General features: G+C 52.6%; 1 protein-coding gene across 2 annotated transcripts in view; it reads left to right on the top strand.

The window, feature by feature from the left end:
* Positions 1–26,149, top strand: part of CACNA2D2 (calcium voltage-gated channel auxiliary subunit alpha2delta 2) — a 196,764-nt gene that overhangs the window by 75,727 nt on the left and 94,888 nt on the right. For both annotated transcript variants that reach the window (XM_075321644.1, XM_075321643.1), the window contains exon 3: positions 13,845–13,961. In XM_075321644.1, the coding sequence (XP_075177759.1) occupies positions 13,845–13,961 (117 nt within the window). The remainder of the gene's footprint in view (positions 1–13,844; positions 13,962–26,149) is intronic.

Below are 26,149 nucleotides of genomic sequence, written 5' to 3'. Positions count from 1 at the left end.
GAGGCTCTTCTGGATGATGGGGCGAGGCTCTTCTGCATGATGGGGCGAGGCTCTTCTGGATGATGGGGCGAGGCTCTTCTGGATGATGGGGCGAGGCTCTTCTGGATGATGGGGCGAGAATCTGCTGGATGATGGGGCGAGGCTCTGCTGGATGATGGGGTGAGGCTCTGCTGGATGATGGGGTGAGGCTCTGCTGGATGATGGAATGACTGGAGAGGCTCTGCTGGATGATGGGGTGAGGCTCTGCAATGAGATGGGGCGAGGCTCTTCTGGATGATGGGGCGAGGCTCTGCTTGATGATGGGGCGAGGCTCTGCTGGGTGATGGGGCGAGGCTCTGCTGGGTGATGGGGCTAGGCTCTGCTGGATGATAGGGCAAGGCTCTGCTGGGTGATGGGGCTAGGCTCTGCTGGGTGATGGGGCGAGGCTCTGCTGGATGTTGGGGCGAGGCTCTGCTGGATGTTGGGGCGAATCTCTGCTGGATGATGGGGCTAGGCTCTGCTGGATGATGGGGCTAGGTTCTGCTGGATGATGGGGCTAGGTTCTGCTGGATGATGGGGCTAGGTTTTGCTGGGTGATGGGGCTAGGCTCTGCTGGATGATGGGGCTAGGTTCTGCTGGATGATGGGGCAACTGGCGAGCATCTGCTGGATGATGGGGCGAGGCTCTGCTGGATGATGGGGCTAGGTTCTACTGGATGATGGGGCAACTGGCGAGCCTCTGCTGGATGATGGGGCGAGGCTCTGCTGGGTGATGGGGCGAGGCTCTGCTGGATGTTGGGGCGAATCTCTGCTGGATGATGGGGCGAGCCTCTGCTGGATGATGGGGCGAGGCTCTGCTGGATGTTGGGGCGAGGCTCTGCTGGATGTTGGGGCGAATCTCTGCTGGATGATGGGGCTAGGCTCTGCTGGATGATGGGGCTAGGTTCTGCTGGATGATGGGGCTAGGTTCTGCTGGATGATGGGGCTAGGTTTTGCTGGGTGATGGGGCTAGGCTCTGCTGGATGATGGGGCTAGGTTCTGCTGGATGATGGGGCAACTGGCGAGCATCTGCTGGATGATGGGGCGAGGCTCTGCTGGATGATGGGGCTAGGTTCTACTGGATGATGGGGCAACTGGCGAGCCTCTGCTGGATGATGGGGCGAGGCTCTGCTGGGTGATGGGGCGAGGCTCTGCTGGATGTTGGGGCGAATCTCTGCTGGATGATGGGGCGAGCCTCTGCTGGATGATGGGGCGAGCCTCTGCTGGATGATGGGGCGAGCCTCTGCTGGATGATGGGGCGAGGCTCTGCTGGATGATGGGGCGAGGCTCTGCTGGATGATGGGGCGAGGCTCTGCTGGATGATGTTGCGATATTCTAGTTGACGGCAATGTTCTGGCATCAAATGGACTTATGGATGTAACTTGTACCCAAATATTGTACAGCGCTCCCTTCATGGCAGCAGATTCCCTAATGGTCGGTCAGGAATGATCTAGGATTGAAGATCTCCCCGACCCATGGCGGCTGCACGGAGCAGGCACAGGAGCCTACAGAGGATGTGAAGTCTGGGGATGGATAGATTGGGGGGTCTTGCACAATATTAGGAGGGGGCCTTATTATTCCGGCTGATGAGTGTAGATGCATCGGCATGATAACGGCCGCTCCGGAGGACGCTCGTGCTGCTGCGCTCTGTGCCGATAATAGGTGACACGTCGCACATCTCATTTACTTATCTGAAGCCACAGAGGAGGCCGCGCTGCTGTCATCAAATTAGCCGCCCGTTAGCGCTGGTTATCAGGCAGGTAATGACGGATGAAGCTGCCGCTTTCCTCTGATCACATGACTTGTGCCCCCGGGAGCCGAGCACATCCAGAGCGGGGAGCGATACATTGTTTCCAGGAGAAGAGGATGGCGCCGCTCCTCGTAACAATGTATCGCTACTTTCACACATCAGTTTTTTTCCATCAGGCACAATCCGGAAAAAAACGGATAAAACGGATCCGGCGCCGGATTCGTTTTATCCCCATTGATTTGTATTAGCGGCGTATTGTGCCTGATGGCCTTGCGTTGCAGGATCCGGCGCGATACGGCGAAATTTACAATGAAAGCCTATGGACGCCGGATCCGGCGTAATGCGGCAAAAAACGGATGCAGCCGCCAGATCCGTTTTTGCAAACTGAGCATGCTCCAATGTATTGGAAAAAACGGATGCAAAAACGGATGCGCCGGATCCGTTTTTTGACGGATCAGGTATACCAGATCTGTGAAAAAAAAAAAGGATCAGGCGCATCCGTTTTTGCATATTTTGCGCCGGATCCGTTGCATCAGGCACACGCCGGATTGTGCCTGATGCCAAAAAACTGATGTGTGAAAGTAGCCTATCCGAGGACAGCCAAGCCCCATGAGCACAGATGGAGTGGTAATGGTGGCCATGTTGGGTGTCACCCAGCTTTCCCAGAAACGTAAACAACGAGGTAGCGGATCTTACGTCTTTCTATCCTCTCTGCAGATGGAGACGACTTGTGGATTTATCTTTTCTGGGGATTTAGTGATTTCTGGGGTGAGCTTCCAATATGGCCGCCGCCGCTGGTTGCACTGTCCCCGTCGTGTCCGCGCTCGGTTTCTTATTGCTATCTGCAGACAATATGTTCCATCCTCTACAAGATAAACCCATTAAATGAATATATTTATCGCAGAGAGAATTTGTGCAAATCTCGTCTGTCCGGAGAAATCCTCTTAGATGAAGCCATGATAACGGATTAAAACAGTAAATGAGTGTGACCCCTGCAGTTGAGCCGGCCCGCCGCGCACATCGCATGGAGCCGAGGATTAGTGCACGGACGAAGGAGCAGCTGCCTGGAGAACTACCACTCCCAGCATCTCTGCTGACCTGTGACTGATACATATATTGCTGGAGTGCTGCACGGACTCTGGGGAGCTATACAGACACTGGGGAGCTGTACGGACTCTGGGGGACGCTACGCGGACTGTGGTGGGGGCTGCACTGACTGTGGTGGGGGCTGCACGGACTGTGGTGGGGGCTGCACGGACTGTGGTGGGGGCTGCACGGACTCTGGGTGGCTGCACGGACTCTGGGGGGCTGCACGGATTCTGGGGGGCTGTACCAACACTGGGATGCTGCACGGACATTTGGGCGCTGCACGGACTCTGGGGTTGCTGCACAGACTCTGGGGTTGCTGCACGAACTCTGGGGTTGCTGCATGGACTCTGGGGTTGCTGCATGGACTCTGGGGATGCTGCACGGACTCTGGCGGATGCTGCACGGACTCTGGCGGATGCTGCACGGACTTTGGGGGGGGCTGCACGGACTCTGGGGGGGGCTGCACGGACTCTGGGGGGGCTGCACGGACTCTGGGGGGCTGCACGGACTCTGGGGGGCTGCACGGACTCTAGGGGGCTGCACGGACTCTGCGGGGGCTGCAAGGACTCTGGGGGCCTGTATAGACTGGGGATGCTGCACGGTCTCTGGGGTGCTGTACAAACACTGGGGGGCTGCACGGACTCTGGGGGGCTGTCCTCAAGGCTTGGTGTCCCATCTGAAGACCTAAGCTTCATCATAATATAATAACAAGTTGTGCATCATTCTTTACACCATTTCAGGATCTCTGCTTGCTGTTAGTGAATGGCTGCTGTTCTTCCCTCTTGGGCTCGGCTTTTCCTAGCCTAGCAGACACCTGTGTCATTATTGGCACTCACGACTGTCTGCATACTATAAATGGCGTACTATGGTGCGGCGGCGGCCGAGCTGCTCTTGATTTTCCGTCTTTTTCGCGCAGTATCTGATTTCTGTGATGATGGCGCCGCTCGTCTCTCTCCTCCTCGTTTTTGCGCCTCTCGCCCCGTGTGGGCAATGTTCCTGTGATCTCCAGCTGTCCGGGGTCAGTTATGAAGCAATTAATTCCCATGCAGAGCGCTGCAGATTGCAGATTGAAGCCGCGTTATTATCCGCCGCGTCCTGGAAGCTGTAATTTCATCCATTTTGCTGCCTCCTAATTTCTGTCTGTGAGTGGAAGGACGGTGGGATGTGGGGTTTGGGGTCCTCCCACCTCTCCCTGCAGTCGTTGATTTTTCAGTATTTGATGTAGAATGAACAGCAGGATGGGGGGGGACATAACTTGCCCCTGCTGTGCCTGATTCTGCCCCTCTTGCCAGGGCATGCATTTACCAGAACCCAGTGACATAACTAGTGTTTGATGGGCCTCAGTGCAAAAATTGGACCTGGTGCCCCCCCATCCCGGTATATTTGGTCAGATGTATGTATGTGTATATGCATTCTAAATCCTATACGAGTTGCCCTCTCCCCCATTATGTAGTAATGTCCCCCATCCTGGGCTCCTTCCTGGTAAATATGTCCACCATCCTGGTATATGCTTTCTTCCTCCTGGGCCCCTCCTGGTATATACTGTCCCCCTCCTGGTATATACTGTCCCCTTCCAGGTATATATGTGATGCCCTGGCCTACCAGGTTGTCACAGGGTATTGTGCAATCTGCTTTTCTGTGCAATATCCGCCTCCTCCTTGGTTACGGGTCCCTAACCAAATGGTGTTGCCAAAGACCAGCTAATCGAAATCCTAGGAACACGCTGCACCACACCCACCACACACACCAGTGGACGGCCTGAGTGGAATAGGGTCAGGAGTCAGTCAGTTGTAGTTGGAGGAGAAAGTGAGAGGAGGTCAGGAGCTGGGCTCCTTGGAAGTTGGTCTGGGCCTGGTAGGAGCTGGACCCCGGTCACAGGGGATCGTGACAAGGGGCACGGCATTGTTGTGGAGGACGGCTGGCGGCCTTGTACCATCACCTGGCTGGGAACAGGGCACGACGGGGTACGTGGACCCTTGGTCAGGGACTAGCTTCAGGCAACCTGACAATTTACCCGACGAGAACGGAGCCTTCAAGATCCGCTCTCCACCCGCTCCAAAATTGGGGTACTAGCGCAACGAGGGGGATAGGACTTTCCACAAATATGGTCCAAGAAATCCCAAGCGTGAACCCTGAGAGCAAGCTCCCTCAGTTAGCCATACTGGGGAGCGGGACCCGACTAGTTTCAGGCTACAGGGACCAACCAGTGAGAAACAGAGTGCCAAGCGAAAGGTCACAGATCAACAGGCAACACCAACAGGCACATGATCCAGGCGTGCTCCCCTCAGCGGCAGCGGTGTCCAGAACTTTGGTTTACTACAGTTGTCGGTGTCAGCATTATTGGACTGAGTGAGAACGCAAGTGACCCTTACCTCCCCAACGGCACCTCCCTGTCACCATCACTGAGTCCCGGGGCATTCCCCCTACCCGTGGAGAGGTTAAACACCTGGCTGCCCACTCCCAGCTGCTGCACCTTACTACACACCACGGGTGGCATCACGAACTATAGACACTGTCCCCTGTAAATATTCCCCCTTTAATTCGAGTGGCCGCACGACCCCCTGGTCCGAAGACCCCTCGAGCCACCGCGGATCTGGATCTGAGCAGCCCGGCTGCTGGCACGGGGGTGGTACATATACTGTCCCCATCCTGGTATACATGTTCCTCTCCTGGTCCCCTCCTGGTATATATGTTCCTCTCCTGGGTCCCTCCTGGTATATACTGTCCCCATCCTGGGATATATGTTCCTCTCCTGGGTCCCTCCTGGTATATATGTTCCTCTCCTGGACCCCTCGTGCTATATACTGCCCCCCTCTTGGTATATAGGTTCCTCTTCTGGGCCCCTCCTGGAACTTACTGTCCCCCTCCTGGTATAGACTATACTCACCATCCCCAGCTCCCACGTCATACGGCATCCTCCTCTATAGCCGGCACGCAGTGGCAGGCAGCTTTCATTGGCATCCATGCTATGGCAAAGCATGACGTCATTGTCATGCGTCGCCTCAGTCACGGGGATGTCAATGTTAGCTGCCACTGTTTGGCTGGCAGCGTGTATTGCAGAGCAGGGACCTGACGGGTTTCTGCACTGCGATGCATTTCAGCTGGCTATGCCGCCTCGGACGCACATCCAGCTGAAGCAGAGGCTAGGACCATCAGGCGCCCTGCATCCCCAGGCCTTGGTGACCGCGATCGTTCTGCCCCTGCCAGAACCATATTACAACTTTCTTTAGTCTGCACCAAAGCTGTGTATGTATAGATGAAGATCCACAGGAGTAACATGGAGCTTCTGGACTCCCCACAAAATATGCATCCGACCAACTGTGCTTTCTAGCAGAAACTGACTCTGTCGGGGGTCTCACTAGCGTGGCCCTAAAAATCGCTCCACCGTCATACCCCACATCCGTCCAGCCTGCTCGGCTTACTCCACAGATGCCTGGTCAACTGCTGCAGTCAGTGGACCCCCATGTTACCAGAGATCATCTGAGCCCACAGCGGTCGGACCCTTTAAATCCTCATCGTTAGATGGTAGCGTGTGATCGGCGGTCTCAGAAATGACGCCGTTATCAGGATTGGTGGGGGGAGGAATGAGAAAAGATGGGAATCTGTTCCAGTCCTAATAACTGCTCCGTTCATTCAGCCGCGACAATTAATATTCCGCGCTGCGTGCTAATTGTGCCGTCTGACCCAGTGAAAAATCGTTTTCTTCTGATCATTAATGGCAGAAAGTGCGCTAATAAGGTGACCACCTGTAGCCTCCCGCCAGCCCCGGACCCCGCAACCATCACATGGAAGGTGGTGCTGCCGATGCTCTCTCCCCATGTGACCAAGCGGAGAAAATCAGGTGTGGCGCCAGCAGGGGCCAGGCTCCAGTGTACCCGCTCATCTGACAGATCTGTGAACTTGAGACTCTGGTCCCGGTCCATTAGACCCTCATCAATCTCCAGGGCCCGGATGAGACTGCCCCCTGCAGCCAGCCCTGTACAGAGATGTGACCAATACATACTGGGGTGCGGCACCCTCATATAACCAGCCCTCCAGTCATATCTGAGTCCAGGACAGCTGAGTACTAACCAGTAGCATAACTGGAGTCCAATGGGCCCCGGTGCAAAGTTTGATCCGGGGCTCCCCCATTTGGGCCATTGTAGCATTCAAAATACTATAAAGACATATGAGTTGCACCCCCCCACATCCCCTTAATTGTGTAGTATGACGCTCCACTTCCCCGTCCTGTACTAATGTCTCTCCATCCTGGACCACGTCCAGGTAAATAAGTCCCCCATCCTGGTGTATGACCCCATCATGACTATATGCTGGTATATATGTCCCCATCATGGCTCCATCCTGGTATATATGTCCCCACCATGGCTCCATCCTGGTATATATGTCCCCATCATGGCTCCATCCTGGTATATATGTCCCCATCATGGCTCCATCCTGGTATATATGTCCCCATCATGGCCCATCCTTGTACACCGTGTGCAGAATTATTAGGCAAGTTGTATTTTAGAGGATTTTTTTTATTATTGATCAACAACTATGTTCTCAATCAACCCAAAAGACTCATAAATATCAAAGTTTAATATTTTTGGAAGTTGGAGTGGGTTTTTTAGATTTGGCTTTCTTAGGAGGATATCAGTTTTGCAGGTAATTATTACTGTGCAGAATTATTAGGCAACTTAACAAAAACCAAATATATTCCCATCTCACTTGTTTATTTTCACCAGGTAAACCAATATAACTGCACAATATTTAGAAATAAACATTTCTGGCATGCAAAAACAAACTCCCAAAAAATGAGTGACCAATATAGCCACCTTTCTTTCTGATGACACTCAGCAGCCGACCATCCATAGATTCTGTCAGTTGCTTGATCTGTTTACGATCAACATTGCGTGCAGCAGCCACCGCAGCCTCCAGACACTGTTCCCAGAGGTGGACTGTTTTCCCTCCCTGTAGATCTCACATTTTATGAGGGACCACAGGTTCTCTATGGTATTCAGATCAGGTGAACAAGGGGGCCATGTCATTATTTTTTCATGTTTTAGACCTTTACTGGCCAGCCACGCTGTGGAGTAGTTGGATGCATGTGATGGAGCATTGTCCTGCATGAAAATCATGTTTTTCTTGAACGATACCGACTTCTTCCTGTACCACTGCTTGAAGAAGTTGTCTTCCAGAAACTGGCAGTAGGTCTGGGAGTTGAGCTTCACTCCATCCTCAACCCGAAAAGGTCCCACAAGTTCACCTTTGATGATCCCAGCCCATACCAGTCCCCACCTCCACCTTGTTGGCGTCTGAGTCGGAGTGGAGCTCTCTGCCCTTTACTGATCCAGCCTCTGGCCCATCCATCTGGCCCATCAAGAGTCACTCTCATTTCATCAGTCCATAAAACCTTTGAACAATCAGTCTTAAGATATTTCTTGGCCCAGTCTTGACATTTTATCTTATGTTTCTTGTTCAGAGGTGGTGGTTTTCAGCCTTCCTTACCTTGGCCATGTCCCTGAGTATGGCACACCTTGTGCTTTCTGATACTCCAGTAACGTTGCAGCTCTGAAATATGGCCAAATTGGTGGCAAATGGCATCTTGGCAGCTTCACACTTGATTTTCCTCAATTCATGGGCAATTATTTTGCGCCTTTTTTGCCCAACACGCTTCTTGCGACCCTGTTGGCTATTTGCCATGAAACGCTTGATTGTTCGGTGATCACGCTTCAAAAGTTTGGCAATTTCAAGACTGCTGCATCCCTCTGCAAGGCATCTCACAATTTTGGACTTTTCAGAGCCCGTCAAATCTCTCTTCTGACCCATTTTGCCAAAGGAAAGAAAGTTGCCGAATAATTAAGCACACCTTATATAGGGTGTTGACGTCATTACACCGCACCCCTCCTCATTACAGAGATGCACATCACCTGATTTACTTAATTGATAGTTAGCTCTCAGCCTATACAGCTTGGAGTAGGACAACATGTATAACAAGTATCATGGGATCAAAATACTCATTTGCCTTAATAATTCTGCACACAGTGTATATATGTCACCATCATAGCCCATCCTTGTATACAGTGCCTACAAGTAGTATTCAACCCCCTGCAGATTTAGCAGGTTTACACATTCGGAATTAACTTGGCATTGTGACATTTGGACTGTAGATCAGCCTGGAAGTGTGAAATGCTCTGCAGCAAAAAAGAATGTTATTTCTTTTATTTATTTTTTTTTAAATTGTGAAAAGTTTATTCAGAGGGTCATTTATTATTCAACCCCTCAAACCACCAGAATTCTGTTTGGTTCCCCTAAAGTATTAAGAAGTATTTCAGGCACAAAGAACAATGAGCTTCACATGTTTGGATTAATTATCTCTTTTTCCAGCCTTTTCTGACTAATTAAGACCCTCCCCAAACTTGTGAACAGCCCTCATACTTGGTCAACGTGGGAAAGACAAAGGAGCATTCCAAGGCCATCAGAGACAAGATCGTGGAGGGTCACAAGGCTGGCAGGGGTTACAAAACCCTTTCCAAGGAGTTGGGCCTACCTGTCTCCACTGTTGGGAGCATCATCCGGAAGTGGAAGGCTTATGGAACTACTGTTAGCCTTCCACGGCCTGGACAGCCTTTGAAAGTTTCCACCCGTGCCGAGGCCAGGCTTGTCCGAAGAGTCAAGCCTAACCCAAGGACAACAAGGAAGGAGCTCCGGGGGAAGATCTCATGGCAGTGGGGACATTGGTTTCAGTCAATACCATAAGTAACGTACTCCACCGCAATGGTCTCCGTTCCAGACGAGCCCGTAAGGTACCTTTACTTTCAAAGCATCATGTCAAGACTCGTCTACAGTTTGCTCATGATCACTTGGAGGACTCTGAGACAGACTGGTTCAAGGTTCTCTGGTCTGATGAGACCAAGATCGAGATCTTTGGTGCCAACCACACACGTGACGTTTGGAGACTGGATGGCACTGCATACGACCCCAAGAATACCATCCCTACAGTCAAGCATGGTGGTGGCAGCATCATGCTGTGGGGCTGTTTCGCAGCCAAGGGGCATGGCCATCTGGTCCGCATCCATGGGAAGATGGATAGCACGGCCTACCTGGAGATTTTGGCCAAGAACCTCCGCTCCTCCATCAAGGATCTTAAGATGGGTCGTCATTTCATCTTCCAACAAGACAACGACCCAAAGCACACAGCCAAGAAAACCAAGGCCTGGTTCAAGAGGGAAAAAATCAAGGTGTTGCAGTGGCCTAGTCAGTCTCCTGACCTTAACCCAATTGAAAACTTGTGGAAGGAGCTCAAGATTAAAGTCCACATGAGACACCCAAAGAACCTAGATAACTTGGAGAAGATCTGCATGGAGGAGTGGGCCAAGATAACTCCAGAGACCTGTGCCGGCCTGATCAGGTCTTATAAAAGACGATTATTAGCTGTAATTGCAAACAAGGGTTATTCCACAAAATATTAAACCTAGGGGTTGAATAATAATTGACCCACACTTTTATGTTGAAAATGTATTAAAATTTAACTGAGCAACATAACTTGTTGGTTTGTAAAATGTATGCATCTGTTAATAAATCCTGCTCTTGTTTGAAGTTTGCAGGCTCTAACTTATTTGCATCTTATCAAACCTGATAAATCTGCAGGAGGTTGAATACTACTTGTGGGCACTGTATATGTCCCCATCATTGCCCCATCCTGGTATATGTCCCCATCCTGGTATATATGGCCCCACAATATCCCCATCCTGGTATATATTTCTTCATCTGCTCCTGGGGTCTGCGGGCGCCCTGTACCCCCAGGATCGGTCACGATCACGATCCCTGCGACTGCGATTGTTATGGTACTAACCATTACGGCATCCATTATGGTCACCCAGCTTTCTCAGGCTCCGGACAACCTGCCTTGTTATAGAAAGAAATAGGCAAATACTCTGGCCGATGTACCGCTCTGGGGGTGACTAGAGCAAATGAGGTTTTCGGCTTTTTCAGACTCCTGAAAGGTTCATAGCCCTTGTTATATAATGATTCTCTCCTTGTGTTACTGCAGATCTGCCATTCAGGAGCCTGGAAAGCTGAGTGCTGTGTTTTGTGGAGGCTGACATGGCGGTATATTGGTGGCCGGCCAGCTTTCCCGGTAGCAGATAGACACCAATATGTTTACTGGGATTTTGTGACGTTTGAGAGGCAGAATTGGCGATGAAGCATAAACCCGGACGTGACATTTGTGACTCGGAAGAATCTGCGATTCCCCTCCGCCTCTCGCCCCTTCCCATCTCCGGGAGTAATCGCCTCCATAAAAGCCTGACAGATGTTCCGGAATAATAAATCGCCTCCGTGATGTGAGGTGCGCGCCGGGGAGCGATGCTCTGCAGGTCTCCGAGGAGGATGATGGCACAGATCGATGCCTTCCTGCAGCAGGATTCAGATTCTCTGAGTAATTGAGAGATTTGGGAATAGCTGCGCGGTGGGAGGAGCTCGGCCGTCACAGGTCACTGCCTGCTGGGCCCCATGGCCCGGATAATGCGCTCCACAATCCCGGGACTGACAGGTTCTGCTGCCAGATCACCCCATGGGGACCCCGGATAGCTCTCATATGTTACTTTGGCATGATCTGATGTGTAAAGTGATACAAGCGACCGCTACACTATACTGCAATCTCATGGTACTAAAGTGACGTCATATCATATTCTCCAGTCACCTCCAGAGCTGCAATCACTATTCTGCCATTACATCATGTTTTTTCCTCCAGAGCTGCAGTCACTGTTCTTCTGTTACCTCATGTCTTTAAGTAGTCACCTCCAGAGCTGCAGTCACTATTTTGCTTTTACATCTCGTCTTATCCTCCAGTGAGCTCCAGAGCTGCAGTCACTATTCTGCCATTACCTCTTCTTTTTCTCTAGTCACCTCCAGAGCTGCAATCACTATTCTGCCATTACATCATGTCTTCTCTCCAGAGCTGCAGTCACTATTCTGTTGTTACATTGTGTCTTATCATCCAGTCACCTCCAGAGCTATAGTCACTATTCTGCTGTTACATTGTGTCTTATCCTCCAGTGACTCCCAGAGCTGCAGTCACTATTCTGCTGTTACATTGTGTCTTATCCTCCAGTCACCTCCAGAGCTGTAGTCACTATTCTGCTGGTTTCTTGTGAGTCCAGGCCTTAGATTTCTAAGCAGCCATCTTCCAGTTCCAGTATAGACAATAGTAGGGGCAGGGGTGAGACAGGGCAGGATTTGTGCACTTGGTGCTAGCTCGGTCTCTAAGGGATAACACCCCTTCTCTGCCCCCGAATCACTGCACAGAGTTTGCTGGTGTTCTCAGGGTCTCTATAAAGAGATAACGATCCCCTTCTGCGACCAGACCACTGCACAGACTCTCTGCTGGTGTCCTCGGGGGTCTCTATGAGGGATAACGCTCCCCCTGTCTGCCCTCGGACCACTGCGCAGATTCTGCTGGTGTCCTCAGTGGTCTCTGTAATGGATAACACCCCCTCTCTGCCCCCGTATCACTGCACAGACTCTCTGCTGGTGTCCTCAGGGGTCTCTATAAGGGATAACACCCCCTCTCTCTGCCCCTGGACCCCTGCGTATCCTCTGCTGGTTTCGTTGGGGGTCTCTATAAGGGATAACACCCCTTCTCTTCCCCCGGATCACTGCACAGAGTTTGCTGGTGTTCTCAGGGTCTCTATAAGTGATAACGCTCCCCCTCTGCGACCGAACCACTGCACAGACTCTGCTGATATCCTTAGGGGTCTCTAAGGGATAACACCCCCTCTCTTTACCCCCGGACCACTGCACAGACTCTGCTGGTGTCCTCAGGGATACAAGGGATAACACCCCTCAGGGTACAAGGGATAACACCCCCTCTCTGCCCCTGGATCACTGCACAGAGTTTGCTGGTGTTCTCAGGGTTTCTATAAGGGATAACGCTCCCCCTCTGTGACCGGACCACTGCATAGAGTCTGCTGATATCCTCAGGGGTCTCTACAAGGGATAACACCCCCTCTCTGCCTCCGGACCACCGCTTGCCCCCATTAGGTGCTTGGACTGGAGTTTGGGGATTCGCGGCTCAGATCTTCAGACTCAGCACATAAAGATCTGATTTAATATCTGCGGTTGTCAGATGCTGACTCAGCACCGCGCCGCCGTGTAAGAGCGCAATCCCCTTCCCATAATCTTCAGGCGGTCGGCGATGAGCACAGCTGTGAGGGGTCCGGTGGGAGCGGCAGACAAGCAGCTGAGCTCAGCAAAGAGAGGACGGAGCAGTGAAATAATGGGGAGAGGGAATATCGGGGGCACCGAATCTCATACTTAAAGGGCCGGTGTCCAGTCTGTGTACAACAAGACGTTCTGAAACTTTTTAATACACTTTTTGCTACAATTTCCAACCACTTTAAGGCTATGTGCGCACTGGGAAATGAAATTTCCTTGCGTAAATTCCGCAGGCTCTCAAAGATCTTATCACCTGCGGAAGAAATCCGCTTCAAATCCGCACCCAAATCCGCATGCGGATTGTCGCGTTTTGTTGCGGATTTGGTGCGGAATTGGTGCGGATTTGGTGCAGTTTTTCCGCAAGCTGTTCCCTGCGTGATTTTTACATTAGATTAGGGAAAACCCGCAGCTACCTGCGGAAAAGAAGTGACATGCAATTGTTTTTGCTGCGGGATTTCCGCAGCAAAACATGCAGCTGTCAAATTCCGCATAGTGCGCACAGGATTTTTTTTCTCCATAGGATTTGCTGGTGATTCACTGCAGAGATGTTATGAACATTTTCTGCAGCGAAACATGCAGCAAATCTGCGGAAAATCCGCGGCAAAATCCGGTAAGTGCGCACATAGCCTTAAGATCTCTGCTTGGTGTCAGTGAATAAGATCTTGTCCAGAGCTCGACCTTTCCTTACTAGTATTAGCTGATGATTTGTTACAGTGTATCAGTCCGGGCTTTTTGTGTCATCATCTGCACGGTGCCCACTTTCCTGACATTTGTTTTCCATCTTCCCGCAGCTCTACAGAGACAAGAGGAATCTGTTTGAAGTGAAGGAGAATGTCCCCCGCAGGCTGGTGGAGAAGGTGGCAGGCGACGTCGAGACCCTCCTCGCCAAGAAAGTGCGAGCTCTGAAGGTGAGTGAATTCTGTCTGCGCTGCTGTCGCCATGTTGCTTCTCTCCTTCTGGTGATCTGTGATTACGGACCCTGTGTGGTGATAACCTGGGCACACGCTGGCTGATAACAGGGAGTAATAGATAGTAGTCCTCTGTCCTACAGTTACCTCTCCCCGGTAATGGCTGATAACAGAGAGTAATTGATTGTAGTCACTTGTCCTGCAGTCACCTCTCCTCAGTAATGGCTAATAACAGGGAGTAATAGATTGTAGTCAGCTGTCCTACAATCGCCTCTTCCCAGTAATGGCTGATAACCGAAAGTAATAGATTCTAGTCACCTGTCCTAGTAATGGCTGATAAAAGGGAGTAATAGTTTGTAGTCTCCGATCCCTACAGTCTCCTCTCCCACTAATGGCTGATAACAGGGAGTAATAGATTGTAGTCTCCTGTGCTACAATCTACTCTTCCCAGTAATGGCTGATAACAGGGAGTAATAGATTGTAGTCATCTGTGCCAGTAATAGCTGATAACAGAGAGTAATAGATTGTGGTCTCCTGTCCTACAATCGCCTCTTCCCAGTAAGGCTACATGCGCACGCTGCTTTTTTTCCTGCTTTTTTGCTGCTTTTTTGGCTGCAGTTTTGTCAGCAGAACTTTCTGACATTTGACTTCCCAGCAAAGTCTATGAGAAGTCAGATTTGTCATGCGCACGTTGCAGTTTGTCAGCGTTTTATTTGTCAAAGGTTTGTGACAAAAAAAATGCAGCATGTTCATTCTTCTGCGTTTTTGTCAACATTTGTCACAAAAACGCACCAAAAACGCACCTAAAATTACATGCGTTTTTTGTGACATTTCCAGGCTCTCTCTGACAAGGTGCAGTTTGTGAACACAAAAAGATGTAGCGTGCGCATGTAGACTTATGCTTGGTAACAGGTAGTAATAGATTGTAGTCACCTGTAGTATTGTCGCCTCATCAAGTAATGGCTGATAACAGAGAGTAATAGATTGTAGTCACCTGTACTACAGTCACCTCTCCCCGGTAATGGCTGACAGCACAGAGTAATAGATTGTAGATAGAGTAATAGATTGTAGTCACCTATAGTATAGTCGCCTTGTTCAGTAATGGCTGATAACAGAGAGTAATAGATTGTAGTCACCTGAACTACAGTCATCTCTCCCCGGTAATGGGTGATAACAGAGAGTAATAGATTGTAGTCTTCTGTCCTACAGTCACCTCTCCCCAGTAATGGCTGATAACAGAGAGTACTAGATTGTACTCACCTGTCCTACAGTCACCTCTCCCCGGTAATGGGTGATAACAGAGAGTAATAGATTGTAGTCTTCTGTCCTACAGTCTCCTCTCTCCCAGTAATGGCTGATAACAGGGAGTAATAGCTTGTGTGTGTACCCGGCAGCCGCCGCCCCCCTCTGTGTTGGATATGTTGGCGCTCTCCTTGCCCCGCTTGCTCTCACCCGCCGTTCTCCAGTCGCTCCAGCAGTTTCTTCCATCCGTTTTCCTTCCTCATTACGTTACTAATGGGACGCAGCGAGACAAAACCACCCGTGAAATCCGGCGGTGAAACGTCCCCTGTGTATCGCCGCCTGGAGCTGAGCGCCCTGCGTGGGTCATGTGACCTGCGCCATTCTACAGGCAGCCAGATATAAAAGGCACCCAGATGAAACGTGTCAGTAATGGCGCACAGCGGACGCTGCTCTCTGTCGCTTGCTGTGCTCATCCTGAGACTTCTGGTTCATGAATAGATATTCAGTACTACAGTGACAGGAGGTGTAGCAGAGGAAAAAGGCGATCTGTGCATTGTAATGGTGTGACATTAACCAATAATAGTAAACATTGCCGGTGGTCTCGTGGTGCCCCCTCCAGACTATTGTGCTCATGGTTTCAGGACGGCATCATCTGTACAGACTGGTACTGAGCGCAGCATGTTGTAGGAGCTCAGCGCTGGTTGGGGTCTTTCCTGCCCCTCAGTATTTCTGGCGCTGTCCTGTCCGGAGCGACTGCTGATCTCCATCACTCGGGGCTCACGGCTTTTATTGGATTAGAAATGCAGCAGTAAAGCAGATTAACTAATGAAGACATGACTCCTCGGGGCGGGGGAGGGGTCCTGACAGCGGCACGGGAGGTCCTACGATCCTTACTGATACAGGTGCTGCAAAATGGAAGGAAGACGGCGCAAATGTCAGAGGTCACGTACTACACATATGCTGGGACGGCCATGATGGACGGGGTGCAGGGAGCGGCCATAATGTACGGGGTGCAGGGGGCGGCCATGATGGACGGGTTGCAGGGGGTGGCCATGATGGACGGGGTGCGGGGGCGGCCATGATGGGCGGTGTGCAGGAGGCGGCCATGATGGACGGGGTGCGGGGGCGGCCATGATAGGCGGTGTGCAGGAGGCGGCCATGATGGACGGGGTGCGGGAGCGGCCATGATAGGCGGTGTGCAGGGGGCGGCCATGATGGATGGGGTGCGGGGGCGGCCATGATGGACGGGGTGCGGAGGCGGCCATGATGGGCGGTGTGCAGGGGGCGGCCATGATGGACTGGGTGCAGGTGGCGGCCATGATGGGCGGTGTGCAGGGGGCGGCCATGATGGACTGGGTGCAGGTGGCGGCCATGATGGGCGGTGTGCAGGGGGCGACCATGATGGACGGTGTGCAGCAGGCGGCCATGATGGACGGGGTGCAGGGGGCGGCCATGATGGACGGGGTGCAGGAGGCGGCCATGATGGACGGGGTGCAGGGGGTGGCCATGATGGACGGTCTGCAGGAGGCGGCCATGATGGACGGTGTGCAGGGGGCGGCCATGATGGACGGTGTACAGGGGGCGGCCATGATGGACGGTGTGCAGGGGGCGGCCATGATGGACGGGGTGCGGGGGCGGCCATGATGGACGGGGTGCAGGGGGCGGCCATGATGGACGGGGTGCAGGGGCGGCCGTGATGGACGGTGTGCAGGGGCTTCCATGATGGACGGTGTGCAGGGGCGGCCGTGATAGACGGTGTGCAGGGGGTTCCATGATGGACGGTGTGCAGGGGCTTCCATGATGGACGGTGTGCAGGGGCTTCCATGATGGACGGTGTGCAGGGGCTTCCATGATGGACGGTGTGCAGGGGCGGCCATGATGGACGGGGTGTAGGGGGCGGCCGTGATGGACTGGGTGCAGGTGGCGGCCATGATGGGCGGTGTGCAGGGGGCGGCCATGATGGACGGTGTGCAGCGGGCGGCCATGATGGACGAGGTGCAGGGGGCGGCCATGATGGACGGTGTGCAGGGGGCGGCCATGATGGACGGGGTGCGGGGGCGGCCATGATGGACGGGGTGCAGGGGGCGGCCTTGATGGACGGTGTGCAGGGGCTTCCATGATGGACGGTGTGCAGGGGCGGCCATGATGGACGGGGTGTAGGGGGCGGCCGTGATGGACGGTGTGCAGGGGGCGGCCATGATGGACAGGGTTCAGGTAGCAGCCATGATAGACAGGGGGCGGCTATGATCGACAGAGTGCAAATGGTGGCCATGATGGACGGTGTGCAGGGGCGGCCGTGATGGACGGTGTGCAGGGGCTTCCATGATGGACGGTGTGCAGGGGCGGCCGTGATGGACGGTGTGCAGGGGCTTCCATGATGGACGGTGTGCAGGGGCGGCCGTGATAGACGGTGTGCAGGGGGTTCCATGATGGACGGTGTGCAGGGGCTTCCATGATGGACGGTGTGCAGGGGGTTCCATGATGGACGGTGTGCAGGGGCTTCCATGATGGACGGTGTGCAGGGGCTTCCATGATGGACGGTGTGCAGGGGCTTCCATGATGGACGGTGTGCAGGGGCTTCCATGATGGACGGTGTGCAGGGGCTTCCATGATGGACGGTGTGCAGGGGCTTCCATGATGGACGGTGTGCAGGGGCTTCCATGATGGACGGTGTGCAGGGACGGCCATGATGGACAGGGGGCGGCTATGATCGACAGAGTGCAGGGGGCGGCCATGATGGACGGTGTGCAGGGGTCGGCCATGATGGACGGTGTGCAGGGGGCGGCCATGATGGACGGGGTGCGGGGGCGGCCATGATGGACGGTGTGCAGGGGGCGGCCTTGATGGACGGTGTGCAGGGGCTTCCATGATGGACGGTGTGCAGGGGCGGCCATGATGGACGGGGTGTAGGGGGCGGCCGTGATGGACGGTGTGCAGGGGGCGGCCATGATGGACAGGGTTCAGGTAGCAGCCATGATAGACAGGGGGCGGCTATGATCGACAGAGTGCAAATGGTGGCCATGATGGACGGTGTGCAGGGGCGGCCGTGATGGACGGTGTGCAGGGGCTTCCATGATGGACGGTGTGCAGGGGCGGCCGTGATGGACGGTGTGCAGGGGCTTCCATGATGGACGGTGTGCAGGGGCTTCCATGATGGACGGTGTGCAGGGGCGGCCGTGATGGACGGTGTGCAGGGGCTTCCATGATGGACGGTGTGCAGGGGCGGCCGTGATGGACGGTGTGCAGGGGCTTCCATGATGGACGGTGTGCAGGGGCGGCCGTGATGGACGGTGTGCAGGGGCGGCCGTGATGGACGGTGTGCAGGGGCGGCCGTGATGGACGGTGTGCAGGGGCTTCCATGATGGACGGTGTGCAGGGGCTTCCATGATGGACGGTGTGCAGGGGCTTCCATGATGGACGGTGTGCAGGGGCTTCCATGATGGACGGTGTGCAGGGGCTTCCATGATGGACGGTGTGCAGGGGCTTCCATGATGGACGGTGTGCAGGGGCTTCCATGATGGACGGTGTGCAGGGGCTTCCATGATGGACGGTGTGCAGGGGCTTCCATGATGGACGGTGTGCAGGGGCTTCCATGATGGACGGTGTGCAGGGGCTTCCATGATGGACGGTGTGCAGGGGACGGCCATGATGGACGGTGTGCAGGGACGGCCATGATGGACAGGGGGCGGCTATGATCGACAGAGTGCAAGTGGTGGCCATGATGGACGGTGTGCAGGGGGCTATAAACAACCCTTGCCTTCTTCTGATGTCGCCAGTAGGGAAGATTTCCCTGCAGGTTTATCTGAGGGTCCTATGGTTAGGCTATGTTCACACACTGCGTTTTTTACCTGCGTTTTTTGTGCGTTTTTGCTGCAGAAATTTGAGAAATTCTTGTAACCTTTCTGCAGACATTCCCCAGCAAAACCTATGGCAAAAAAAATTATCTGTGCGCACACTGCGTTTTTTTCTTAAGAAAATTCATTCAGTAGATTTTCTTAAGAAAAAGAATGAGCATGTCACTTCTTTTCTGCAGCTAACTGCGTTATTTGCCATAGATAATTGGCACAATAACGCAGGGAGCAACCAGCGGTAAAAACGCACCAAAAACGCACCAAAACGCGGCAAAAACGCAGGTGCACTAATCCTTCACTCTTAAGAAATTTCTTAAGAAAAATCATTTTTCTAGTGTGAACATAGCCTAACAATCGGATCTCAGACCTGGTACCACAATAGTCAGGATGCAGAGACAAGAAGAGTTATCATGTGGACATACCGCAGATGTAGCCCAGATCCTCTAACTGGAGCATCGTTTTATAATCTGATTCTCCCTATCATTGTCTCAGACCCCATCACAATACTGAGCTGTCAGAATGCAGTGACAGGAAGAGTTATCATAGGGACTTGGCACAGGAGCTGACCTGCGGCGCTCTTTATAATCACATTTCCTGGATCTTCGTCCCAGTCCCCCGATGTCTGGATGTTTCCACCGTGTCGGTGACTTTCCTTGTTGTCAGTGGTCCGTAGTGACTGACATTGACGGGTTTTTTAGCGCTGTCCGCCCCTCCCCCGGTGCGGACTTGATGGCTTTCGTGCAGCGGCTTTTTTCCCCCTGAAGCAGTGAACGGCGCACAAATCCTTCACTAAACTCCGGCAGTCGGAGAGTTCAGCAAATCCTCTCAGGGTAATTAATAATGACAATGCGGCCCCTTCCCCCGCCGCTAATTACCCGCTCCCTGCATTGTTTTAATTATCATTTTAATTCTTCAAATCCAGACGCCTTTTATTTATTTGTATTGTTTGTCCTGGAGCTGGGCAGATACCAGAGAGCAGCGCGCAGCGGCCTCCGCTCACGTTCTGCTTCTCGTTTCCTTCTCTGCGCATTTTTCCTTTTACATTTTGTTTTAAAGGGCCGGCGTCCATGAAAACACGACCATCTTGCTACCAGAAGTTCTGCCACTTTCTTATAAACTTCGTGTTTCCATTCATCACTGTTTCTAAAATGCATCCAGAAGCAAGCGTCTCACAGCTGGAGGGTCGTCACTGTGGGGTCTAGTCCTTAGATTCCTGGAAATCGGAGACTGTCACTCTGTACTGGCCTCTCCGGAGGAGGACGATTTATTTAGTATTTTTTGTGCCCCCCCCCCCTTCTTTCCGTCTCCTCTTTTCTTTGACTCTTGTGGTCAGATATGAGGGGTCCTGACATTGTCCGGTAGAGTGGGTCGTCCGACGTCTCTTGGCTTTATCCTTCGCTCATATTAATGACTCTCCTGGTGTCACATGGAGGTTTTTTAAAACCTCACCGAGTGTCATGGCGGAGTCAGGCTCTGATCAGACTACAGATTCTTGCACTCCGCCTTATAACTTCTCTGATGTTGGTCATCAGCGCAGGCAGACTCGGATATCGATCTGCAAAGTGGTAGTTCATAGGCAGGCTAGCAAGAGTTAATCTTTGTTAGTCTGCTTGTGAGTCTCCTTTGGTCACATGTTGTGGGGGAGCCAATCACATCTGTTCCCCTCCTATATATGCTGGCTAGATCCTTCGTTCTATGCCAGCTATAGTTTATCTAAGCTGGTCTGGTGAGGTGTGATCCAGATTACTGGTGGTTGTAGCACTTGTTGCTTTGTGCAGTTAAAGGGAACCTGTCACCGGATGTTTAGAATACTCACTTAACGGTCAGTGCGGAGCAGACTGGTTGGATGGGCGTCTCTGTTCTCCAGGTCCGCGCCTCCTCTTTCGGCTATCTTTGTCCTCCTTCTGAAGCTAATGTGGATGATGCGTTCTATGTCATACACACTAGCCGACATTGAGGTCCTGCGCAGGCGCACTTTGATCTGCTCTGAGTAGGGCAGATCAAAGTATTGTAGTGCGCCTGCGCAGGACCTCAATGTCGGATAGTGTGGATGACGTAGAAGGTGTGATCCACACTAGCTTCAGAAAGAGGACAAAGATGGCCGAAAGAGGATTCGTGGACCCGGAGAATGGAGACTTCCATCCGACCAGTCTGCACTGCACCGACCGTTAGGTGAGTATTATAAACATCCGATGACAGGTTCCCTTTAACCCTTGTTGTGTTTTTTTTGCTACCTTCCTGCTCTTGCTTTTCTCCTGAGTCTTTCATTGTTTGTTTTTCTATGTGTTTTTAGTGTGTTAGAGTTTTGGTTTTCCCCTGTCTGTCGTTATCTGTGTTTCTATCTCACTCCTGCCCCTTCCCTCCCCGGTCGGAGGGGGGAATCAGATTGGTCAGGAGCATAGTGTGGCATCTGACTCAAGCATCACACCATTAGGGGCAACTCTGAGGTTAGGGATCTTCGCGTGAGGGACAGCATAGGAGCCCCTGTCCCTCGCTTTCATACAGTGACACTTGGTGCAGCTAGTCACCTGATTGTCCAGCTCCTTGTCCGGTGCGGTCCCTTGGGCACTGCTTGGTGTCTCCCACATGTGATTTTAGGATCCACAATTGGACATGGGACAACCTCGGCCTGTAATTTCTATCTCTTGGAGGGTGAAGTGATGCTCCGAGTGCCAATTAGTAGTGAATACTGAGGGCGAGGCGGCGCTGTCAGGGCTTTTCTGCTCCAAATGCTTCTAGTTCAGGCTGATTAGTCTGCAGCCGCCCCCTCCTCCTCATTCACTGATGGTTTTATTAGCACAGGCCCCGACTGCCCCATGGGGGGTGCTCCATGTGCGGGCATCGTGATCATGTGACAGCATGGCGTGGCTCACCTGGGCACGGAGGTACGAGGCAGCTGGTGCCCCGGCCCTGAAATGTGATAAAGGTGCTCATGTGTCTTACTGATAAAATGGCCGCCTAGATGTTGGGTCCAACGGAAGCTGAAGAGCTCCTTGATGTTGTGTGTCACCTCATTTACATCTGGCGGTGCGGCCATTGTCTGCCTCATTGAGTCGAGAGGTTCTGAGTATGTCCTGCCGGCTCCGTCTTATCCCTTCATACAGGAAATCTTGGACTCGTGGCTTCATTGTAATCCTCCTGGATGAAAGACCTGGCAAACCCCCCTCACCACTCCCGCTACTCCCACCCCATCATTCCCATCACCCCCCCAAACCTTCCCGCTACTCCCACCCCATCATTCCCGTCACCCCCCCAAACCTTCCCGCTACTCCCACCCCATCATTCCCGTCACCTCCCCAAACATTCCCGCTATTTACTGCTCAGAATTTCTCGATTGGTGTATTTCTTTGTCAGCGATGGAAGGGTTAACGGTGTGTCTTTGGCGCCGGCTCTGCGCGGTTGGTCTCCACTCGTACGTGGGGTAGTCGGTAGGAAGCTGATAACACTTCCCTGCTGACTGCCAAGTTATCTCTTTGCCAAATGCTTGTCTCTCTGGGAGTCCGGGCACTGAATGTGCCAGCCGCGGAAGGAGGGCACCTATCCATGGGTTTACCCACAATACCGTCTGGTGCAGCGGTGAGTGAGATTGTGGATATGTCAACACCATCTGCTGTAGCATCTTGAAGAAAAGAAACCGCAAACCGGGGAGGGGGCGCGGAAACTTCAGACTGGTGAGGCCGGATCGTGTGCAGACACCAAGGAGAGGACACTTCTTTACCGTGGGAGATCACACGTAATTACTATCCGCTGATTTGTAAGGGGTGCAACGGTAGCGGAAGTGGGGGACAAAGATTGGAGTAGTAGTCTAATTGTAAATGCTCTGGAGTAGTACTCTTATGGCCGGCGCTCTGGGGCGGCAGATTCTTGGTCTTCTCTCTGGGGTGGCGGATTCATAGTCTTCTTCGCTCTGGGGCGGCAGGTTTATGGTCTTCGCTCTGGGGCGGCAGGTTCATGGTCTTCGCTCTGGGGCGGCAGGTTTATGGTCTTCGCTCTGGTGCGGCAGGTTCATGGTCTTCGCTCTGGGGTGGCGGGTTCCTTGTCTCCGCTCTGGGGCGGCGGGTTCCTTGTCTCCACTCTGGGGCGGCGGGCTCCTTGTCTCCACTCTGGGGCGGCGGGCTCCTTGTCTCCGCTCTGGGGTGGCGGGTTCCTTGTCTCCGCTCTGGGGCGGCGGGTTCCTTGTCTCCACTCTGGGGCGGCGGGCTCCTTGTCTCCGCTCTGGGGCGACGGGTTCTTAGTCTTCACTCTGGGCTGGCGGGTCCTTGGGTTTTGCTCTGGGATGGCGGGTTCATGGTCTTCGCTCTAGGGCAGCGGATTCTTGGTCTTCGCTGTGGGGTGGCAGGTTCTTGCTCTACTCTCTGGGGCAGCTCTGGGGCGACGGATTCTTCATCTTTTCTCTCAGGTCTGTGGTGTTTTTTCTGGGGCAGCAGGTTCTTGGTCTTTGCTTTGGGGCGGTAGGTTGTTGGGATTCACTCTGAGGCAGTGGGTTCTTGGGATTTCCTCTGTGGCGGTGGGTTCTTGGGCTTCACTCTGGGGTAGCAGATTCTTGCTCTCCACTCTGGGGCGGCGAATTCTTGCTCTGGGGTGGCGGGCTCTTGCTCTGCACTCTGGGGCGACAGGTTCTTATTCTTCGCTCTGGGGCAGCAGGTTCTTTGTCTTCGCTCTGGGGCGGTGGGTTCTTGTTCTTTGCTCTGGGTCGGCGACTTCTTCGTCTTTGCTCTGGGGCGCTGGGTTCTTGGTCTTTGCTCTGGGGCGCTGGGTTCTTGGTCTTTGCTCTGGTGCGCTGGGTTCTTGGTCTTTGCTCTGGGGCGCTGGGTTCTTGGTCTTTGCTCTGGTGCGCTGGGTTCTTGGTCTTTGCTCTGGGACGCTGGGTTCTTGGTCTTTGCTTTGGGGCACTGGGTTCTTGGTCTTTGCTCTGGGACGCTGGGTTCTTGGTCTTTGCTCTGGGGCGCTGGGTTCTTGGTCTTTGCTCTGGGGCGCTGGGTTCTTGGTCTTTGCTCTGGGTCGGCGACTTCTTCGTCTTTGCTCTGGGGCGCTGGGTTCTTGGTCTTTGCTCTGGGGCGCTGGGTTCTTGGTCTTTGCTCTGGGTCGGTGACTTCTTCGTCTTTGCTCTGGGGCGCTGGGTTCTTGGTCTTTGCTCTGGGGCGCTGGGTTCTTGGTCTTTACTCTGGGGCGCTGGGTTCTTGGTCTTTACTCTGGGGCGCTGGGTTCTTGGTCTTTGCTCTGGGGCGCTGGGTTCTTGGTCTTTGCTCTGGGGCGCTGGGTTCTTGGTCTTTGCTCTGGGGCACTGGGTTCTTGGTCTTTGCTCTGGGGCGCTGGGTTCTTGGTCTTTGCTCTGGGGCGCTGGGTTCTTGATCTTTGCTGAGGGTCGCTGGATTCTTGTTCTTTGCTCTGGGGCAGCGTGTTATTTGCTCTGGGGCGGCGGGTTCTCTTTGCTTTGGGGCGGCAGGTACTTGGGTTTCACCCTGGGGCGGCAGGTTGTTTGATTTCACTCTGGGGCGGCGGGTTCTTTGACTGCGCTCTGTGGCGGTGGCTTCTTGGGTTTCACTCTGAGGCGGCGGGTTCTTTGTCTCTGCTCTGGGGCGACGGGTTCTTTGTCTCTTGTCTGGGGCGGCGGGTTCTTTGTCTCCGCTCTGGGGCGGCGGGTTCTTTGTCTCCGCTCTGGGGCGGCGGGTTCTTTGTCTCCGCTCTGGGACGGCGGGTTCCTTGTCTCCGCTCTGGGGCGGCGGGTTCTTAGTCTTCACTCTGGGCTGGCGGGTCCTTGGGTTTTGCTCTGGGATGGCGGGTTCTTGAGCTTTGCTCTCGGGTGGCGGGTTTGTGGTATTTGCCCTGGGGCAGCAGGTTCTTGCTCTTTGCTGTGGTGTAGGGGGCTTGTGGACAGACCAGACGATACATGGAGACATTGGAGCGACGTTACATGTCAAGTGACTGAATAATGAAAGTTATAAAGCGTGATGATTGAGTCTGCGGCAGAAGAAATTTTAAGGTGCCCTGGTATTGGCATGGAGCACAGAGTAGTCCCAGATTGGGGCCTGGCGCTGAAGCTTCCTCCGGCATAAATGAACAGTTCTAAAACTAGATTTTTTTGTTTTGATTCAACATTTTCAAGACCTGTATCAGTGAGTGAGAACATTAACAATCTTGTTTCTGTTCAGAGGCAGAAAGTCGGAAGAGGACTGTTACATTGTACCAAACCACCAGTGAGCCCTCTGCTGGTGACGTGCATCACACCCAGTGCAGACAACGCTCTGTGAGCTCAGCACATCTGCAGCTCGGAGCACAGTGGTCCACTCTGCAGGAGCAAGTGCCCACCTCTCTGGGATAATTCGAGAGCTGAGCGACCTGCATGGTCTTCACTTTGCTCTGAGTTTGTTACTATGTATCATTCTGGAGCCTAATCAGAGTTTTGTTGTCCTCACACTGGATATGATTGTCTCCAAATCACAGCTGAGGGCAGAACAGGATTACTGCCTGTGAATGAAAACAAATGTCCTCATTCCCTGACAGCCACAGAGATCTTGACGGTTGCAGAAGTGAAACTCAAAGTCCATGATAAGTTGTTATTCTTCTACACAAGTGCTTCTCAATAAATTAGAATATCATCAAAAAGTTAATTTATTTCAGTTATTCAATACAAAAAGGGAAAACACATATATTATATAGAGTCATTACACACAGAGGGATCTATTCCTATATATTATATAGTCATTACACACAGAGGGATCTATTCCTATATAGTATATAGAGTCATTACACACAGAGGGATCTATTCCTATATATTATATAGTCATTACACAGAGGGATCTATTCCTATATATTATATACAGTCATTACATACAGAGGGATCTATTCCTATATAGTATATAGAGTCATTACACACAGAGGGATCTATTCCTATATATTATATAGTCATTACACACAGAGGGATCTATTCCTATATAGTATATAGAGTCATTACACACAGAGGGATCTATTCCTATATATTATATAGTCATTACACACAGAGGGATCTATTCCTATATATTATATATAGTCATTACATACAGAGGGATCTATTCCTATATATTATATTGAGCCATTACACACAGAGGGATCTAT

The sequence above is a fragment of the Anomaloglossus baeobatrachus genome, chromosome 8, assembly GCF_048569485.1.
Source record: "Anomaloglossus baeobatrachus isolate aAnoBae1 chromosome 8, aAnoBae1.hap1, whole genome shotgun sequence".
Taxonomy (NCBI): Eukaryota; Metazoa; Chordata; class Amphibia; order Anura; family Aromobatidae; genus Anomaloglossus; species Anomaloglossus baeobatrachus.
This window is presented reverse-complemented; position numbering and strand designations above follow the sequence as displayed.